Genomic DNA, 19,927 nt, shown 5'->3' on the forward strand with positions numbered 1-19,927 from the left:
TTTTTGAAAATGAGAGATAATACTACTTTCCCATACATCTTTAACTCCTTATCAATCCCAGGAATGATAAGACCTGAAATATCATTTTGTCAATGTCTAGCAGTAGCAATTGCATGAAAAAACTTAGTATTACGATCCCCTTCCTTAAGCCATTTAACTCGTGATCTTTGTCTCCAATAGATCTCTTCTAATCTATAAGACTCTTCTAATGAAGACAAAAGACTACTTCTAGCCAATAGATCATTCTCAGAGATCACACCCTTTTGTTGAACAACCAGCTCCCATCTCTGTAACTCAAAAGACATTCTGGTCAATTTTGTTTTTCAGAGATGCAATTCTCTAATCTCCATGTAAGCAATTATGCTTAAAATTAAAAATTTTCCTATGAATATGGAAATCCATAGATCTACTATTAGATGTATTCGGCCAAGAATCCCTAATCATATTATTCACCCCAGGTTGATCTACCGATCGCGGGTGCTAATTTCACATGGTCCAAAAACAGTGTACATAATGTACTTATGTCTAAGCTGGATCGTTTCTTAGTGACCCAGGAGTGGATGGAAGCATTCCCGCTGGTGACTGTGAAAGCCTTGCCTAGGCACTCATCAAATCACTTGCCTCTTTTGCTAAATACAAAGGCTGTCACGGGGGGATAAAGCCTTTTAGGATGGAGTTGGGGTGGTTAGATGAACCTGGGGTGAAAAATATGATTAGGGATTCTTGGCCGAATACATCTAATAGTAGATCTATGGATTTCCATATTCATAGGAAAATTTTTAATTTTAAGCATAATTGCTTACATGGAGATTAGAGAATTGCATCTCTGAAAAACAAAATTGATCAGACTGTCCTTGATTAAATTAACCACATCCCCAACCATCCCGGCAATAACATCATCACACACCATTCCATCAGCAGCTTCAAAAGCATCAGATTTATTCATTTCATCATTCAATTCACCCATCGCACCATCCAAGATAACACCATTCACAAGGGCACTCTTACCATTAGCATCTTCACCAGAAATACCGTCACCAAGTACCCCATCAGCATTAGCATTAGCGTCACCAGGAACTTCTTGGTCCAGCCCTTCTAAAGGCCCCACAATTGCATCCCCACCCATCATCTCTTTGTCGCCAATCGCTACAATCTCTTCTTCTGACCCTATAAACAACAAGCCTTCTTCGAGGATCATATACAAAGGCTGATCCCCTTCTGCTATCACCATTGCCTTAGAGTTGGCCTCATCTAAAACTGGGTTAATCTGCTTCTCTCTATGCACCACCTCATATGTCAGAAACATCTCCGCCATTAAACCATCATCCCCCATGGGCGCATCTTCTTGAGGGTCCTCCAGAGAATTATCGAGCATAATCACCGCCAATGGATTGAAAGGTTCTTGAGGAAACGTTCGCGAAATCTTGTTCTTCCTCACAGCGCTTCGAGACAGGAGAAACATCATCTTAAATACCACTGCCCACCAGAGCAGCACCACCACAGGGAAACTCTTACTTGAGATCGGCAGATAACTCCGGTGGTTTTCTATCTCAGGTGGTAGAGAGGAACACAGGAGTGTAAAAGACGCCTTCCCAGAGGGAATATCGAAAGGATACCCTTGATCATTGACTTTCGAGTAATCACTCCTTGGAGACAGGCACGTTTCCTTTCCTAAGTCCATCCTTCCAACACATGTTGCATGGCAGTCCGTATTCAAATGAAAGATCTGCTCCGCCGCCTTAAAACAAGATTGTTAGAGGGCCAGATTTGGTGGACCCGAAGGACTACCCACAACACTTGCAAGACGCATGGCACAACTATTAAGAGGCTTGGGCAGTAGTAAATAGTCAAAGGTATTCCCAGGAAAACGGCCCACCTGTATCCATTTAGATTTGTGCCACGTGTTTTCTTTCACACTGAATTATGGTGATTAGCAACCCCCCTGAGACTTTGATTCTACAACCCCACGCCATGAGAAAACTTATGAGTCTTGTCATGACTTGCAAGCATCCACCCCTCATCCTTGCCAATCATTTTTTCATTCAAAGAAACTGATACCTTGGCAGTACTAGGACCAGTCTTCTCAATAGCTACGTCTATTATAAACTATTTGGCCCTACTTGTAAATGAATCTTGGATGGAAAAGAGTCCCTCACCGAACGCTACAGCTTAACATGCACTAGATCAATTGGGCCCTCCTTCAAGAGAATCTAGTCAATATTGCAGTAAGAGCCACACATATTTGTTAATTTTTGAAAAATTGCCAATTTTTGGGCAAGTTAAGGTATACCTCGAAAAGTAACCCAAACCTGTTCTTTCTCCGCCAATGATCCATGAGCAGAAAGACTCCAAGGTGTCAAAGACAACAATTTTTCACGAACTCTCGCAAAACGGGATAGGGAAAGCACAAAATTAACCTCCTCCGTGGTTTTAAAAAAGAAAACCACCTTATTAAAACCAAAAAAACGTACATCTGGCAGATACGACAAACCTCACCCCCTTCTGACCCAATCTCCCAAGCTGAAGACCTCATTAGACGGGAGGGAGAAGGAACCCACAATTACCGTACTTGTACTAGAGCTAATATCCTCTACGAAAGAACAATCTATGAACACCTTAGGCAAAAACTCCATCTTCAGGGCATCATCTCTCTCTCTATCTCTATTGCATTAAGCCATTTTTTGAGAGAGCGGGTTGGGGCACGAGTATGAAAGGAGCTAATGTATCAATTGGGCCCAATTGTTGCATCAATTGGGCCCTCCCTCTCCCTCAAATGCAGCATCTCTTGTTCCTCTTCCTCTCACTCCAAAGTCTAAACTAGTGCCTTTTTTTTTTTTTTGCTATAGTTCCAAAGTCTAAACTAGTGCCTTTTTTTTTTTTTTTTTTGCTATAGTTAGCTTACCACATTTAATGAGAAATTTATGGTGGATTTTTTGAAGCATTCCTTATCTTTGATTTTGAATTTTCGAATCTTTCTAGTAAATTTTATTTTTAATTTTGGATGATGGGATGAGAGTCAAAACTCATGAGACATTTAAATGGATTAGTTTAATTATATTAATTTAGTAAAATTTTTATGGATGAATTAGTTATTGATGGCTGTGGTATATTTTTATTTTTAAAATTTCAAACTTATCTTTTTTTTTCACTCCGATTTTTAGAGCCTAACCTGATATATGAACGATATCTTTATAGAGAGTATTTTTGCCGATTCATATTTTTATCCAACTTTTTCATTTTACTTTTTGAAGTAAAACCGATTTATTTTCAATTTTATGGTGAGCCTATATTGATACTCGCCAACGTGCTAACTTCTTATTATGTGAAGTTGTAGATGATGGAGGAGTGAGCTATAAGACATTTTACTCCAAGACAAAGTGTTCATATTTGAATTGCGGTTGTTGGACTCAAAATCCAAAATAAACATTTTCGGATTTTGGGACACCCCAAAACTAGGGGTGAATGTTACTTCCTCAAACAAAAAATAATGGCTTTATGAAAACAAAGTAAAGCCTCATCTCGAATCTTTATCCAGAAAGCACTTTCAGCAACAAAAATCTTCATGACGGCTCTAACATCAATTTCCAACACTGACAATATAATTTGAAACTCATAAAATATATAAATCTTGCGGATCTATGAACACTTATTTTTAAGGAAAAATGAACAGTCTAGATTATTTGTTACAATCTACGCTATTCTTAGAGCTTGAAATCCTAATTTTTCTTTACAACCATAATATTCAATCCGAGATTATTGATGTAAAGGTTTTCCGATGCTTGAGTTACAATTTTCGATGAGTTGTGGGGTGAGGCTTTACTCAGTGCTGCAGCCCTATCAAACCATTTTCCAAAAATAAATAGTTTTATAGATTTAAAATTTAAAAAGGTTGAATAAGGTATTAATTTTATTTGTAGAAGCAAGGTGCACATCAAAAAATCTTACGAAATGGTTGTTTCGACATCAAAAAACCCTTGAGTTAATTGTCTTGACCCTAAGATATAAGGATAGAAAAGAACATATTTCAAGTCTAAAAAATAGTACATATTTTAAGGAAAAAAAAGTTCATATAAGGTTGAAACCGTAAATTGAAGAACTAAGAACACCTCAAAAACCTATCAGAAATACTATTTTGAAGTTGGACAACCATCGAATTGATCATTTCAACATCGAGATGTACGAATATGAGGAGAAACTAAGATTCAAATCTTGAAAATAGTACATATAAAAGGGCATTATCTGGACCGTCCATTATTTATGTGTATTTATAGATGTACATGATTTGAACCATTTTTTGGAGTTTAAATTTTTATAACAAGAGATAAAAATGGATTCTTGGGCCCTAGATTCTTGGGCTGTCTTCAAATTTTTCGACACCCAAATTGCATCTTATGACGAATTTTGAAATTGCACCTTGTTTTGATTGTTTAGGGTTGCAATCATATGCAAACCTCACCCTTTTAAGAATGGAAAAAGTTAATATAAAGGTTGCTACCTAATGCTATTAAGGTAAGGTGCACAGCAAAAAACCTAAAAAAAAAAAAGAGTGTTCCGGAATTGTAGAACCCTCTAATTGATCATTTCAACTTCAAGATATATGGACATGAAGAAAAAAAGAATTCCAAATCCAAAAAATAGTGCATATTGTAACAAGTTCTCTGGACCATTTATTTTGAAGATTTTCAGGTGTTTATTGATTTTTATCATTTTTGAAATTTTGAATTTTATAACTAGGTATGAAAGTAGATTTTTTAACCCTCATAAGATTTCTGACACTAGAAAGACATCTTAGAGCAAATGTAGACGGTGCCTTACTTCTACCGTACAAGGAGGCAATCTCACCCTTAATTATAACTTTAAATTTTAATTAGTAGTAAAAATATTTTTTTCGACCATGACGACTATTCTCGACACAAAATTTTTTTTTTTAACAATATTTAAAAATTCAACTTATTTGCATTCTATAAGGTTGACACTTGGTAAGGACCATGGGCCTAAAACATTTATTTAGGATGCATTTATTCCTTACCCTAAATTGCACCGTGAAACAAGTTTACATGTTAGCTGACAGTTGTGGAATTTAGGGGTGGGAATTGATCCAGTGGCCTGGCCCGGTCGGGCCCAATTAGTTTGACCCTATAAAACTTGAGCGTAGGCCATGATAAGTGGCTCGTGGCTCTAGGGCTGGCCCAAGGCCAGGCAACCACAGCTCGAGGGTAGGCTCGGGCCAAGGCTAGCATGTTTCAAATCGACCTGACATTCTTGTCTTATTTTGTTTATTTTTAGTTTTTTCAATTCTATTTGTTTTGGCCTGGCCTGGCCTGGCCCTAATAGAGCTAGGGACGGGATTGGGCCAAGGCCCTTTTGGCCCGGTTGGCCTGGTGTGTGGGGACTAGGGCCTGCCTTGGCCAAGCGCAAGCCGGACCAAGCCCGCCCGTTGTTTGTACTTGACTTGAACGATAAAGGCGTAAAGTGTGGGCAAGGACAAAGTCGCGTAATGTGGGCAAGTACAAAGTGGCGTAGACAGAGGCCTTAACATTGGACAAAAGTACAAACTGCGGAGAGTGATAGCGTTATTTCCTAGGAATGCGGAGGAAAGCATAAAGTAAATGGGAGAGCAGGTTGGTGGAGGAGAGCATGAAGTAAATGGGAGGGCAGGTAGGTGGAGGAAAGCATGAACAAAATGGGTGAGCAGGTAGAGGTGGAGGAGTGAGAAAGGGAACCATGACTGCTTCCAATACATACTGTGTAACTGGAGCAAACGGGTACATTGGTTCGTGCCTGGTCCAACTCCTCTTACGAAGAGGCTATTACGTTCATGCTACCCTCAGGGACCTTGGTGGGTCACCCCCATTTCTCTCTTTCTGCCTTCTTTTTCCACAGAGAGAGAGGGAGAGAGATATTGATTAGGTATGTGATGTGCAGGGAAGGGCCATGAGTTGTGGTGTTTTGACGCGAGTAGTGAGAGACTGAAGGTTTTCGAATCGAAATTAGAGGAAGAGGGGAGCTGACGAAGCAGTGAAGGGGTGTATTGGAGTCTATCATGTGGCCGCACCCATGCATTTCAATGCTACTGAATCGCTACAACCAGGTAAGCCACACGTTTATTTATGCATCCTCATTTCTTCTTCCTCTGCCATACCCATACCATTGTTTGATCACTGGTCCTGAAAGTCTCTCTCTGAATAAAATGGAGGCTGGTAATATTAGTCAACCTGGCCCTGAAGTTCTTGTTGAGTTGTTTTGGAAAGGTCAGAAGCTCAAGTTACAGAAAACCACAAGCCATTGGCAGTGGAACAAATGTGTTAAAGTATGGTATTCTCTCTCTCTGTCTCTACTGTGTTGTGCTCTTATATTCTAAATGAAATCATTAGCCTTTTAAAAGAAGTAAAAAATGGACAAGTATGGATTTCATGGAGTGGGTTACAGTGAGGATCTAATATCATAATATTTGCCAGCTTCAATGCTATGTTGGAGTCCCTAAATCTCATGAGTTGAGATAATAAGAAATTCATGGGCTGGCTAGAAAAGCAAAAGGCCACCTCTCACTGGTCTAATTACTCTCATCAGGACCACTTTAGCGAAACATTCCAATTTAGTTATATCAAAGTTACAAAGGGTCACCACTCGCAAACCAGAATGATCACATAAAAATATCTCCTTCTTCAGTGGAAAAATGTAAGCAAACCCAAAACGTGCAAAGATTTGCAAATTCAGAATTTTATCATCCAAATGGATATGGAAATAAGCTTCAAAAGAAGAGGCCCATAGTTGGATCTTTTGGATGGAAAATTCAGAGATAGCACAGAAGTATGGCAGTTAAGTGCGCAAGATCGGCGAATGAAGCATGCTAACAGGAAAAGAGAGAGAGAGAGAGAGAGAGAGAGAGAGAGAGAGAGAGAGAGAGAGAGAGAGAGAGAGAGAGAGAGAGAGAGAGAGAGAGAGAGAGAGAGAGAGAGAGAGATTGGTGAATAAAACCATTTAAAGGAATGAACAGACAGAGAACTTTGAAGTTTACTGTGCGTATGGTGAGCATGCCAATTTTGAGAAATTAATGGTGACGAATTTTTTAACTTGTACTTTCTTAGAATCAACCCTCTAGTATGTCTTGTTAAATGTTAATATCGGAAAAAATGTTGATGGATTGCTTTGCGTGTTGGAATCGTGAGCAGCTTGCTGCATGGAATCTAAGCACAACAAAATTAGGATCATTGATCATTTGAATGGCAGAGGCTTGATACTCCCCAACATTTGTCTTTTGTTTATGATGATAGTGGAAAAAGTGGATTGCCTCCTGTATTAAATGCAAAGAAATCTCAGAGTGAAGAATGCTTAAATTCTTCAATGGGCGGGGCATGATCGCAGTATTTTATCATGTTCTGCTGTTTTTATTGTCACTATTGTTTAGCTCATGTGGTATGAGAAGAATACGGTTTTTGTAGAAAAGGACATGCCCATCATTATCATTTGACAGGATGAGTTTTCATGGGTCCTCTGATCTCAAATGAAGCATAAATGTATATGGGTTCCTTTTGATTGGAATCCTTCTCTTAAGATGTACTTATTTGGAGTTGCTAAAGGAAATCTAGGGTCAGCAGGTGACAATTGATTATTGGGGACCAAATGAGAATATCCGAAGATGTTTTCCTAGGATTTTGGGCCAAATAGATGCAAGTTGGGCATTAGCCTCTGTTGGACAACAAGGGTCTCTGAATTGAGCATTGTGACAGCCTTATCAAAGTCCTCTTAGCACAGTTAGAGATGGTTGACAGGACAAGCTCCAATTTCATGGAAACTGGCTGCAATATTTCCAAAAAGTTGGGACCTTTTCTGTAATTTTTGTCCAATAGACTTTGTTCATTTACAATCTGTCCAATAAATTTTTTGTGCATGTATACGAGAGAGGGAGAGAGGATTTGAAATTCCATTAGCATTTCTAGAAAAGCCTAACATAGGAAGAGTGAAAGTAACTTATCAACAAAGGCAAGAGCAAGAGAACTTTCACTCTATGTTAGAAATTCAGTTGCACAATATCTTTCTTGGAGCATTCTGACTCCTTCCAAAAGAAACTGATCCAATTGCCTTTTATTGATTTGCTTGTCTATGGAAAAGACTGATGTTTTTTCTAGGATTGTAGAAAAGACTTGAGGCTTCAAAGATTTTGTAGTATTGGGTACGTCACTAAACAATAGTCTGGACTCTAGAATGTGTGACATATGTCAAAATTTGGAGCAATCTCAATGTTGTACATTGGCTTACTATGTGCGCACTCATCAGGTGTCCTGCACTAGAGAGTGTAGATGTGACTGCATCATCCTTCATGTGAAGCCATTATCAATTGCTTCACTAAAAGGGCATGCATGTCATCCTGCCCACCTATCCCAACGCAGGGAGGCTGCAACATCATATGTTGGGATGACACTCCACTTCAGCATTACCCATATCTATAACTACTTGACTATGCATAGAACTTGCCTATGCATGTATATATTGGCTATGCATATGTTGATTATTGTCATTGTATGCTTCATTTTGCAGAGAACTACATTGAATCAAAGGTGGTTCAGACTGCAAGTAAAGGAGCCTTAAACATTCTGGGAGCCTGTTCTAGGGCTAAGTCAGTGAGGATGGTGGTCTTCACATCTTCCATCAGTACCATATCTGCCATTGATGATGAAGGATGCTGGAGACCCTTGGTGGATGAGTCTTGTTCGAATTCCATTGATAAAGTTTGGAATGCCAAGTCCCGTGGATGGTAATTTCTGGTCCCACTGCCTATTAGATTTTCATGGAACCAGTCCTAGAATAGCGCTATATCCTGAAATTTATTTGCCAAATTTCGGATGTGAATCTTGCATGATCATTGAAAAAAGATGCTAATGTTTTTCTAATTGAATGGCCGCTGCGACTGTGGATAAGCACAAAATGAGCATCAAAAAATTGATTCTCTTGTTTAAATGACATACTCCAAGAAGTAGATTAAAGATCGATATTGACTCTATTTTTATTTTTATTTTTCCTTGGTTACAGTGATATATTTCGCAACAGTTGATCTGTTTTTTTTTTTTTTTTTTTTGTTACAGATTAGACTGTTAATGTCATTTTCTTTTTCAGACAGTTAGAGTTTGAATGTTCATTTTGTAGACTAAAGTCCACTAGAGGGAGCATGAGTGGTGTAGAAATTTTATTTTTAACAAATGCGAATAATTGAAAGCCGCTAAGTGATTGTAGTAAGTGATGGAAACATGGATAACATAAATGATATACAAAAAATTGACAAGAGAAAATATAATATAATCAAGTTTGTGTTCCTTCACCAAACTTTTGAAACTATTGAGATTTTTGAAATATGTGTTTTTTTTTTTTTTTGTCAAGTTGATAAGGTATGAAAAAATTTGATAAGAGGAATCCAATCGAGATTCATGTGATGTTAGTCAAAGAGATGACAAGATGTCATCCAATGGCTCCCCACCGTCCATGAACAGAGCCTCACAACGTAGACCACCTCTAGCAAGTGCACCTGCCACAACAATAGCAACCTATCACAATTTTTTCTATTATAAAGTAGAGCCCCTGTAGTCATGATGGAAAGAATGACTCGTTGAGGAATAAATATCCTAGACCTCATCAAAATTCAAAACTGGATCACTAAGGTACAAGACTTCTTTACCTGTCTCAAGTAATGACATTAAGAAAATTACTAGCAATAATAATTTTGCTTATCTATCCATCAATGTGTTGTATGGTGATAGATGAGATGGTCTTAGCATACTTTTCCTAAATTGAAGTGCATGTTCCAGTCACCTATGTGGATCAAAATGTGCTCACCTACAGCATTGGCATTTTTCAATCTCCACTGTTCTTTTCCTTATTGCAACATATCTTAAATATCTCACTTTTGTTAATTTCCATGGCTTTCTTCGAATCATGATGGATATGATCCTTCATGGGTTCAAATTACACTCAATTTGAGGACAAAATTATGTTGTTTTTGTCAATTACCAGTCTTCGGATATTTACGTGTATTTTGCTTAGAAAACTTAGGGTGGATCACCAGGATGATAAAATGTTTAAGCATGTTGGATTATCTTGGGATATAGTTTTGGTATTGACTAGATTAATGATTATAATGGGAGCCACAGATAGAGCTTGATCAATTTAAGATGGGTATATGAATGGCAGTTTATTTATCATCATCATCATCAAAGCGTTTTTCCAACTATTTGGAGTCAGCTACACGAATCTTAGTCTACTGTTATGCTCTATCAAGGCCCATAACCTCAGTGAGGCTCTAAGTTGCATATCTTTCCTTAATACTTCCAACCATGTCCATTTAGGCTTACCCTTGCAGTTTTTTAATCTTCCATTTGAACCAACCCACTCTCTTAACAGGTGTTGTACTAGGCCAACGCTGCCCACTGAAGTCTACTTTCTTTCATCTTAATACCTTTGGAGCCACATCTAGTTTTTTCCGAATGTATTCATTGCAAATTCTATCCCTTCCCTTCTTGTTTTGTAACTCATCCATCTCATCATCCTCATCTGAGCTATGCTCTTCCTATCGGTATGTTGTTTTTTGACAGCTCAGAGTTTAGGGTTACATTCTTCCCCATAAAGGAAAGCTAGTGCACAACTATCCTATCTTCATCTTCATTGGTATGTGGCGGCAATCACATAAGACTTTAATTGCACATGTCCACCTCGCCCACCCAACTCTAATTTTATATGCCACATCTTCCTCAATTTCTCCATTTTCTTGAATTATTGACGTAAGATATCAAAAATATTCTCGTTTTGGTGCCGTCAATCTTAACTACTTCCTCGTCTCTACTCTTTTTATTACTAAACTTGTATTCTATATACTCTGTCTTAGTCTGGCTAATGGCAGTTTATTTGTTTTATGTTAAATTCTAAGGACATAGAGGAGATTGGCATTTTCACCTTGTATGCATATGAATTCGAACATTAATGGAAGTTCAAAATATAATCTTGTTATGCAGGAATTGTCAATGACGGAGATGAGAGGTGGCAGGATGATATGCCTGAGTACTGGTTTTCTCAATCCTTTTAAGTTGAGAGAGTCAGTTTGGAGTGACATTGGAGTCAGCATATATTTAGAATTTTAGATGCAGATTTGATCCTCCAAAGGATTTCATTTTTATGTTTCTTCTTTAATGGATATCTTGAAGCAAACAAGGCAGTCCATACCCTAGCAAATGTTGTTATATAGGGAAATTCCCTTGAGTACAGGTCTTGGTCCCAGCATATCATCTCTTCTGAATTATCTTGTATTTGTATTTCATATTATGGTATGCAGTGTACTTCTCTTTGATCCTGACCTTGGTCTTAGGACATCTGATTGCCTATACTATCTTGTTTTTATATTTGAAATACTCACTAGCTTGTACTTTTTTCCCTTTTCCCTTTTCTTTTATGAGTAGAAAAGAAAATGTGTTTTTTTTTTTTTTTGGGGGTGGGGGTGTTGTATTTTTTGTTTTCTTTTCCCTTTGTATTATTGTTATAAAGAACTTTATCTTTGTTGTAAGGACCAAATCCTTACCTGTTATACAATATTGCACGCAACTAGAAGTCTAGTTGCTTCTCTCTCTCTCTCTATCACACACATGCACACACACACACACACCCACACACACACACAAACGACGCCAAAGGCTGTGGTGCCCTTCTCTATGACACCAGCTTGTACTTGTTTTCTCCTTATATGAAACTACTAAATGATGGTAAATAGAAGACGATGTGTGCTTTTTTTTTCACTCTTTTTTTATACTAGTTTCCTCTAATATGTTGTACACTTTTGGAAATTCCTTGGGATATGTTATATTCTTACATTTATTGTATGCTCCTTTCAAATTTGTGATTCTAGTTTTTAGGAGATTTTTTTATTTATATCGGAAGTAAACCTTGAAGAAAATTTATGATTTTCTTCTTGAATGTGATGCTATTGAGAAAACTGTGCAAGGATTTGCTAATCCAATTCTGAAGTTCACCTTTGAATGTTTCTAACCTATGATGGTCAATTCGTCAAAAATTTATTATTGCTTTTTTATTTATTAAACTGTGAACTGAATATGCGTGATAACATGTGAGGATTTAGATTTGAAATATAGTTGTTAATTCGTAACTTCAGGTACATAATTTCATGCTTGCATGGTTTAATACTGTTCAGAGATTATCTATTAGTGCATCAGTGTCCATGTAATGGGATTTTACATTTGAAATTATGATAAAAGAAGTGAGAAATTTGGCCATTATTGAGTTTCCAGGATTATAATGTGTTCATGATTTCACAACAGCATCTTTGTAAGTTTCTCCTAGAATGTTTCACTTCATCAGACCATCATGGCCACAGGGGTCTGTTTCTAGTAAGCGCAGCTTTTGTCATGTGTGACTTTTAAAAGTTAAAATCGTACATTGGTAGAAGATCATTTACTTACTGATTGGTGCACTTTATTATGGTTCTTGTGTATTGAAAATATATGCATTCCTTTGAACAGTTAGGTACTCGACATACTGCTTGAGTTTTGATCCATGAGTCCATCATTTCTGATATCTGATAAGATCAAGTTTTCTTCATAGGCATATGTTCTTTCTAAGACCATTGCAGAGGAAACAGCCTTTGTATATGCAGAAGATAATAATAGCATTGAACTAGTGTCATGTATACCAGTCACGGTTGGCGGCCCATTCCTGACAGCAAGTATACCTGCAAGTATTCGGGTTCTATTGTCCTTAATTACTGGTAACTTCATAAAAATTTGTTTGCATTATCCTCAATGCAAGTTGTATTACATCATTTAGATTCTTAACTTGTTAAGTTATACTTTTCTTGAATTTGTAAGCTTCTAATGAAACGGTTCCCCATTTGCATCGTAACCATGTCTTGGGCAAATCCAACTGGTTATTCAGGGCTTCCTTGGGGGGCTGGTGAATGTTTTATGTGACCCTTTAAACATCCAGGCTCTTTTACACATAAGCAGTGGCCCTCCTGATTGGCTAAATATATTCTCTATGCATTAGTCTAGGTCTTTTGCACTTGATGAAAATTTGTTGATTGTGATGAGATGGAAGAGAAGAGTAGGCAATTGTCTGAGAAAAAAACTTATTATTGAGGAGATTTGTGTTATGCAAAGGATGCATTCCTTTTTCATGGTATCAGAGAGACCCATGAGGCCACTGCTTCCCTGGACTAGCATGGGATGACTAGATTCAAAGACTGGCTAACATCATGCAATGCTACCCCACTCCCTTAAGATTTGACTTCCTGCGTAGGATGTCTCCTTTTGCTTTTGCTTATTAGGAAAAAGACCTATTTCCCACTTTTCCAATTTGATTACTGGGTATCACTTCTGTGGAGTTTAAAGTAGATTACACTATTGATGACTGTTGAATTCTTACTCAGTGATGACCTATACAAGGAGTGTAATAAGATGTGAATCCCCTGATCAATTGGCTTCTTCATTGCTGCCTGACCAGATTGCTGTTCCTGAGGTTTGCATTATGTTCTATCTACCTCTGCGTCTAATTCATGTTTGAGGTTGCTTTTAAACTGGGGGTTTCTATTCAATTCTGAGGTTCAAGTCCCACCTCTATCCTATCCCCATGGGAACAAAAATATTTGAGTTGTAAGAGAGCAATTTATCTGAGGTTTACATTGTGTTCTATCTACCTCTGTGTCTAATTCATGTTTGAGGTTGTTTTTAAATTGGGGGGTTGTATTCAATTCTGAGGTTCAAGTCCCACCTCTATCCTATGCCCATGGAAACAAAAATATTTAAGTTGTAAGAGACAAAAATTTATCAGTCATATGACTAACATTGCTATGTTTGATCCAGTGTTTGCAAAACCAGCCGATCTAATCGCTAACCACCCGATTAGATCGAAACCGGCTAGTCTCCGGTTCCGGTTTTGGTGATCAACCGGTACTTTGAACGTTAAATAGAATAATACTTTAAAGTTTACATTAAGTATTTTAGAGTGGACCATTGGTTAGCATTGAGGGTTACCTTTTATATGAATTAAGGTTTAAATCCCGCTTGCAACTTGTTTTTCTTTTGTTTCAAAAAATTACCAACTATAAATTTCTTATAAATAAATGTTTTTCCTTTCAAAAAATTTACTTGCCCACTAGAATTGAATTAGAAACTTCTCATAAAAAAGTCGTTTATTATTATACCCATTAACCAATATACCATTACTAGTTAGTTGACAAAAAAGAATGGCTTATATTATATATAACTTAATTTTTTCTTTATTTTCTTTTAAAAAAAAGAGTTTGTCAAGTCGATTTTTTGTCACTATTTTAATATTCATTACATTATGGTAAAGATTAAAAAACAATTTGGTCATTGATAATCACTTTTATATTTCCCCATCTTTTTTAGAAAATTTTAAAAATACCCCTGGGCACAAATCGATAAATAAAAATCTATTTTTTCATTAATTTTCAACTTCATTTGAGTGTGTTTTTTTTTAATCACATTCTTTATATGCTTCTCATATTTTAGTAGAATCTTTTTGTATCTTTTTCATTTTTTTCAATGCTTTTTTGATCGTTTGGGACTTGTCTGTTAGAGCGGTTGAATCAGCCGGTTTACCGGTTAGGCTGGTTAAATCGCTTCCGGGCCCATGTCCTGTTAACCATTCCGGTTCGATTTTACGAACACTGGTTTGATCACATTCTTCATCTGTTGGGTTATTGTAGAGTTGTAGTCCCTCAAGGTGCCAAAGACGAAATTGAAGCAACAATTAGATGCTGGAAACAATGAATTAGTTGGTCGATGCAGCTTCCTAAAGGACCCCTATTGGAATGATAATGCCCATGAAAAGGATGCAAGAACAAATACGTATTAGTCAATGATACATTTTACTATAGGACAGCGGTGAGACCATCTTTGCTCTATAGGGCGGAATGTTGGGCGGACAAAAAATAATATATTCATAGAATGAGTGTAGCAGATATGAGGATATTGAGATGGATGGGTGGCAAAACAAGAAGGGATAAAATTCGCAATCAATCTATTCAAGAGAATTTAAGTGTGACACCAATAGGCAATAAAGAGAGAGAGAGTAGACTTAGGTGGGTTGGCCATGTGTGGCGTCGACCAAGTACAACACTTGTTAGGAAGTACAAATTAGTTCAAGTGAAAGGACTGAAAAGGGCAAGAGGTAGGCCTAAAAAGATGTGGTTAGAAGTAGTTCGAAAAGATATGAGGACTTATGGCCCCACTGAGGATATAAACTTTAATAGAGCAGAAGGGAGAACCAGGATTTATGTAGCCGACCCCAATTATTGGGAAAAGCTAAAATGATGATGATGATGACGATGATGACGTATTACTTGAATCCAGAGGTCCTCTCATGGATAAAATAGACACTTTGAAAGGGAAGGGATACGCCTGTTCCTGCCACATGAATATGAAGTTGTATGCAAGTTTGGCGAACACATGGTGTTACAGTAGGTTAATAGGCTTAACTATGAAGTATAACCCAAGTTAATTCTTTCTAATCTTCTGAATTATTCATCTTCTTCTTCTTCTTCTTGTTTTCTTTCCTTTTTCCTTTTTCTTTTTGGTAAACTGGACAGTTCTCTGTATTTGTTTCCACCTGGTACTAGGATTATATAAATGCTTCTTCACATTAAAATCAACAGATAATCTTAATGCATTCTATTTCTACAAACAAAGGAATATAGCCCATATTTTATAACATTTCACATAAAACTCAAGAGATTGTTCTAATATAATCTACTTTTCAAGGCAAACCAAACATTTCCCAGAGATCATTTTCTATTCTTTTTGTGATCCTAGTATGCTTGCCTAAATTTTCTTTTTTTTTTTTACTATATTTTCCTTAAGTCTTCTATTTACGTGCAGGGGACCCTGAATTGTTTCCCATATTAGAAGCATTGCATTCTAGCTTGGGCTCTATTTCATTGGTTCATATCGAAGATATTTGCAATGCACACATTTTCCTAATGGAGCAGCCGAAAGCAGCAGGACGCTATATTTGCTCTGCTGGCAGTTGTATTATGTCTCAGATAGCAGATTTTTTCTCTCAAGAGTATCCCTCTTTCAGTTTACACAAGTAAAATTCGCTTTCAATAGAAACTTTTGTTACCTTTTTCTTTCTTACTTATAACCTTGGATTATCTATGGTTTTGTTGCTCCTTATGAGAATGTCATGTATACTCCAATAAAGTTTTAAGGAAATACTCATTTCATTTTGGCCTTTAATCTTTCCTTATAGTTGCAACTCATGGCCCAATCTATTGTTGTCTTTTGTTTATTAGATGATAAAAATGGATATGAATATTATGAGAGAACTGATAAAAATGTCTTTTGTTCTGTGAAGATTTCCTGTAGAGTTCCAAGGTGCCATTCCTTCAAGAATATCTTCCCAGAAATTAACAGCTTTGGGGTTTGAGTTCAAATATGGTGTAGAAGAAATACTTCATCAGAGTGTCAGATGCTGCTTTGATAGAGGTTTTATGATGCTTTCGTCAGCGGTGAAAGATGATGGCTCTTGAAGATCAAAGGCAAATATGGGAGAAACACCATTGTTGCTGCTTCTTCCAAAGATGTATGAATCATGTAAAAAGAAAAAAAAAAAGGCAAAAGAATTGATGGAATCATTCTTTGGATCTGTAACTCTCCTTATTTGTCTGTCTTGTATAACATTAATGACTGAATACCTAGCTTCCATCTTTATGACGTGTTTCTTTTTTTCTTTTTCTTTTTTTTTTTCTTTTTTAGTTTTACTGAGATTCATGATTCTTGACATAGCATTCATGGTTCATTTGTGTGTACATCAAAAACTCATTTTCTTGAGAGTCACCTGAGAGCCTAAAATTTTGGGAAACCTGTAACTGGAAAAAAAATAAAAAGAAGACGACCATAAACACTCACCAAAAATTGGGCTTTATAGGTAAAAAAGCTAATGCAATAAACATAAGTGCTTAGATAATAAAATAAAATGGGAACCTTTCTAGTTTTCTTCATCTCGTCTATAATTCGATTGTTCAGAAAACTTCAGATGCAGTTGTCTTTGTTGTGTCTTTTGGTGCGTGTGGGTGAGGGCTCGCATGTGGGTTTGTATTTACATGTGATGTATGCATGGAAAGGGTCAAAAGAAACACCACCATGTGTAACTCTTATCTTGCTACGATGAGTAACTCTTATCTTGCTATGCATATGTATTAGAAATGGGGGTGACACAAAGCAGCAACAATTATCTAGTTTAGGCCTGTGGTGCACCTCACCTTTGGGAGAACAAGTGAAATAATACTAGGATGAAGTAATTTCATTAAGTGGTTTCATAGTACCACAATGAAAATACCTCCTTTTGAAAAATCATGTTTGGGCATTGGTTTGAACCTAAGCTTTTATTTGCACTCTTCACACCAATGCAGCATCCATCGGATGATAGTTACATCTAGGCCGTTTATAAAAAGACCATTTATCTTTTGTACAACGAGGTCAAAATCATTCTGATCCCTTAGATTTCAAAACGAGCGGTTGTAAGAGTGCATTGGTTTGACACAAAGTTCCAAAAAAGAAATTCTCAGACTTCATGACTCTCCCTAAGCCATCCAAACAATCAAATTAGAGCCTACCTTCAAATAGTGTCGAGAAATGTGGTTTCAATACTGGAAATCTTTGTAATGGCCTTAAAATATATTTTCATCTTTATTTATAAAGTTTAAAGCTTCAAAAATAGAGTAGATCGAAAGATCTATGAAAATTTGAAAATCTTGAAAATGGAGAATCCAAACATGCATTACAAAGTACATTATTTCTAAAACTTGAAATCCATTTTTTCTTTCATGTCCATGCATCTTGATGTTGAGATGATCAATTTGAGGATATTTGGGCATCAAAACAACCTCTTCTAGTAAACGTTTTATAGTAGGCTCCAATTTGATTGTTTAGAGCCTAGCTCTCTATTAACTTTTCCTAGACAATCCCTTAAGAATACAAAATGAATTTTAAAAATTGTTCAACTAGTCATGATAAGGACATCTATGAATTTTGGGGTAAAACAAAAATACTCCCAAATCTAGTCATCTCATCAAATAGAAGGTCTATCTTAAAAGAAACTACTTGGGCTACGGATTCCTATGTTTATTTTTGTTTTTTGCCAGGATGGAGGAAGTTTGCATGCAAACAAATGCTCCTAATAAAGTTTCGAAAATAGTTAAAAAATGTTAAAAAACGACGCCCCAAATTTGGAAATAGTTAAAAACTGTGTATATCGAGCATCTACAGAAGCCGAATGTATACTTGGTTCCTCGGGTAAATGACCCACTTAGGATGGTTTTCTGGCGTAAAATTTCGGTATCAACTTTAGAATCACTAGATTAGTGTACAAAACGGGCAAAAAAGTATTTTGAGTTCCCAGATACCTTAATTTAATAATTAAAAAATTGGATAATCTATATACAATACTAGGGAGTGATTTCTTTTAAGCAAATCCCAAGGGTTAAACCCTTGTTTATTGGATTTCTTGCTAGATTTTGTAAGTCATATCACAAAATTTGGGTACCTAAAAGGATTCATATCTATTCTTTCACGCAAGAGCAGAAGTGTACATTACAACTTTAGATAGATACTTAAAATCTAAAAGCTTTATAGTTAAAAAAATATGAAAAGATTATGCATTCATGTGAGAGCAAAATGCACATTGGCTCACCTAGGAGGAGGACAAAAAAAAAAAAAAAAATGTTAGAATAGTTTACTGGTTGGCTTTGACGACTAAATTTACCTGAAACCTTGCCTTGAACAAAACTAGATAGGAGTTTTTACTTTGCCAAATTTTTGGATGAGACCTACTTAACTTAGAAACTAGAAAACCTAAAACTTGACTACTCACCCTAGCCTACCTAAAAATCATGCTCTAGGTATGCAAATCAGACCGTCCAAATTTTGTGCTGCCAGATCTAGGTACTTGGGTACTCGAAATCCTTCCATTTTTTTGAGAAACGTACTCATCAAGTAATTCTACAGTGAACCGAGATTTTCATATCAAGAAAATCTTTCTAAATAAGCCTGAGGGAGTAATGAGGTTTTGAACCCCAAGGAGCGTAGCAGACGTGCTCAAAAAAATAAATCACATACTTGAATAAGGTTTTGAAGAAGTATTACAAATGGTGAGACCACTTAAAAAAACAGTTAGGCACTAAATCAACCAATTTAATAGTGCTCCCTCAAGTGTTTTGCTAAAGGAAAAAGTTTATATGAGGTCGCCACTTTAAAAGGTAGAATTAAGGTGTGCTTACAAAATCCATCATAAAATATTACTTTAATATTGGAAAGCCCTCTAATTGATCGTCTCGACATCGAGAAGTATGAATATAAAAAAGAACTAAGATTTTCAGTATGAAAAATAGTGTATCTTGCAACACGTTATCTAGACCGTTCATGCTTTAGATTTTCATATAGTCATAGATTTACTTGATTTGACTTATTTTTGGAGTTATAGGTAAACAAGGATTCTCTAGCCATCCTAAGAATTTTTGACATCAAAATTACGTTTATGATAAATTTTAGAGGTGCACCTTAATTTTATTGTCTAAGATTGCAACCTTATGCAAACCACACCCTTTGTTAAGAGTACTCAAACTACCCATGTTTTAGGTTTATATCCAAGAATAATCAAGGCCTATTTAACAATTTAGTCCAATTTGAGTTAACCAATTCAAATAACGTAAATATCTCAACTTGTTCAGAGTTTCAAACTCAAAACTTTTTTTTTTTTAATTTAAAAACTCGTAAAATGAGTCTGGGATCTGAAACAAACAAAGGTAGCTTCATCATTTGACTCAAGAGAACCTCAGCCAAATCACAAAATTACGTTAGTTTGCTCTAGTCTCCAAACCTAGGGCATATGTTTTTCATTAAAACCTCTTCCT

At 36.5% G+C, this 19,927-nt stretch overlaps 1 protein-coding gene across 2 annotated transcripts; it reads left to right on the top strand.

The window, feature by feature from the left end:
* Positions 1-5,915: 5,915 nt before the first annotated feature.
* On the top strand, positions 5,916-16,728 carry LOC105421919 (putative anthocyanidin reductase). 2 transcript variants are annotated; one of them, XM_088860082.1, is made up of 4 exons: positions 5,916-6,091; positions 8,539-8,755; positions 15,894-16,104; positions 16,372-16,728. In XM_088860082.1, exons 1-3 carry the CDS (start codon positions 6,058-6,060, stop codon positions 15,901-15,903), a joined length of 261 nt encoding a protein of 86 aa, XP_088716208.1. In that variant the 5' UTR covers positions 5,916-6,057; the 3' UTR covers positions 15,904-16,104; positions 16,372-16,728. The 2 variants fall into 2 exon arrangements, with proteins under 2 accessions (XP_088716208.1, XP_088716207.1); XM_088860081.1 differs by lacking the exon at positions 5,916-6,091 and adding an exon at positions 12,598-12,760.
* The last annotated feature ends 3,199 nt before the right edge of the window (positions 16,729-19,927 follow it).

The sequence above is a fragment of the Amborella trichopoda genome, chromosome 2 (genome assembly GCF_054954075.1).
Source record: "Amborella trichopoda isolate Santa Cruz 75 chromosome 2, AtrichopodaSantaCruz75HAP2 v2.0, whole genome shotgun sequence".
In the NCBI taxonomy this organism is placed as follows: domain Eukaryota; kingdom Viridiplantae; phylum Streptophyta; class Magnoliopsida; order Amborellales; family Amborellaceae; genus Amborella; species Amborella trichopoda.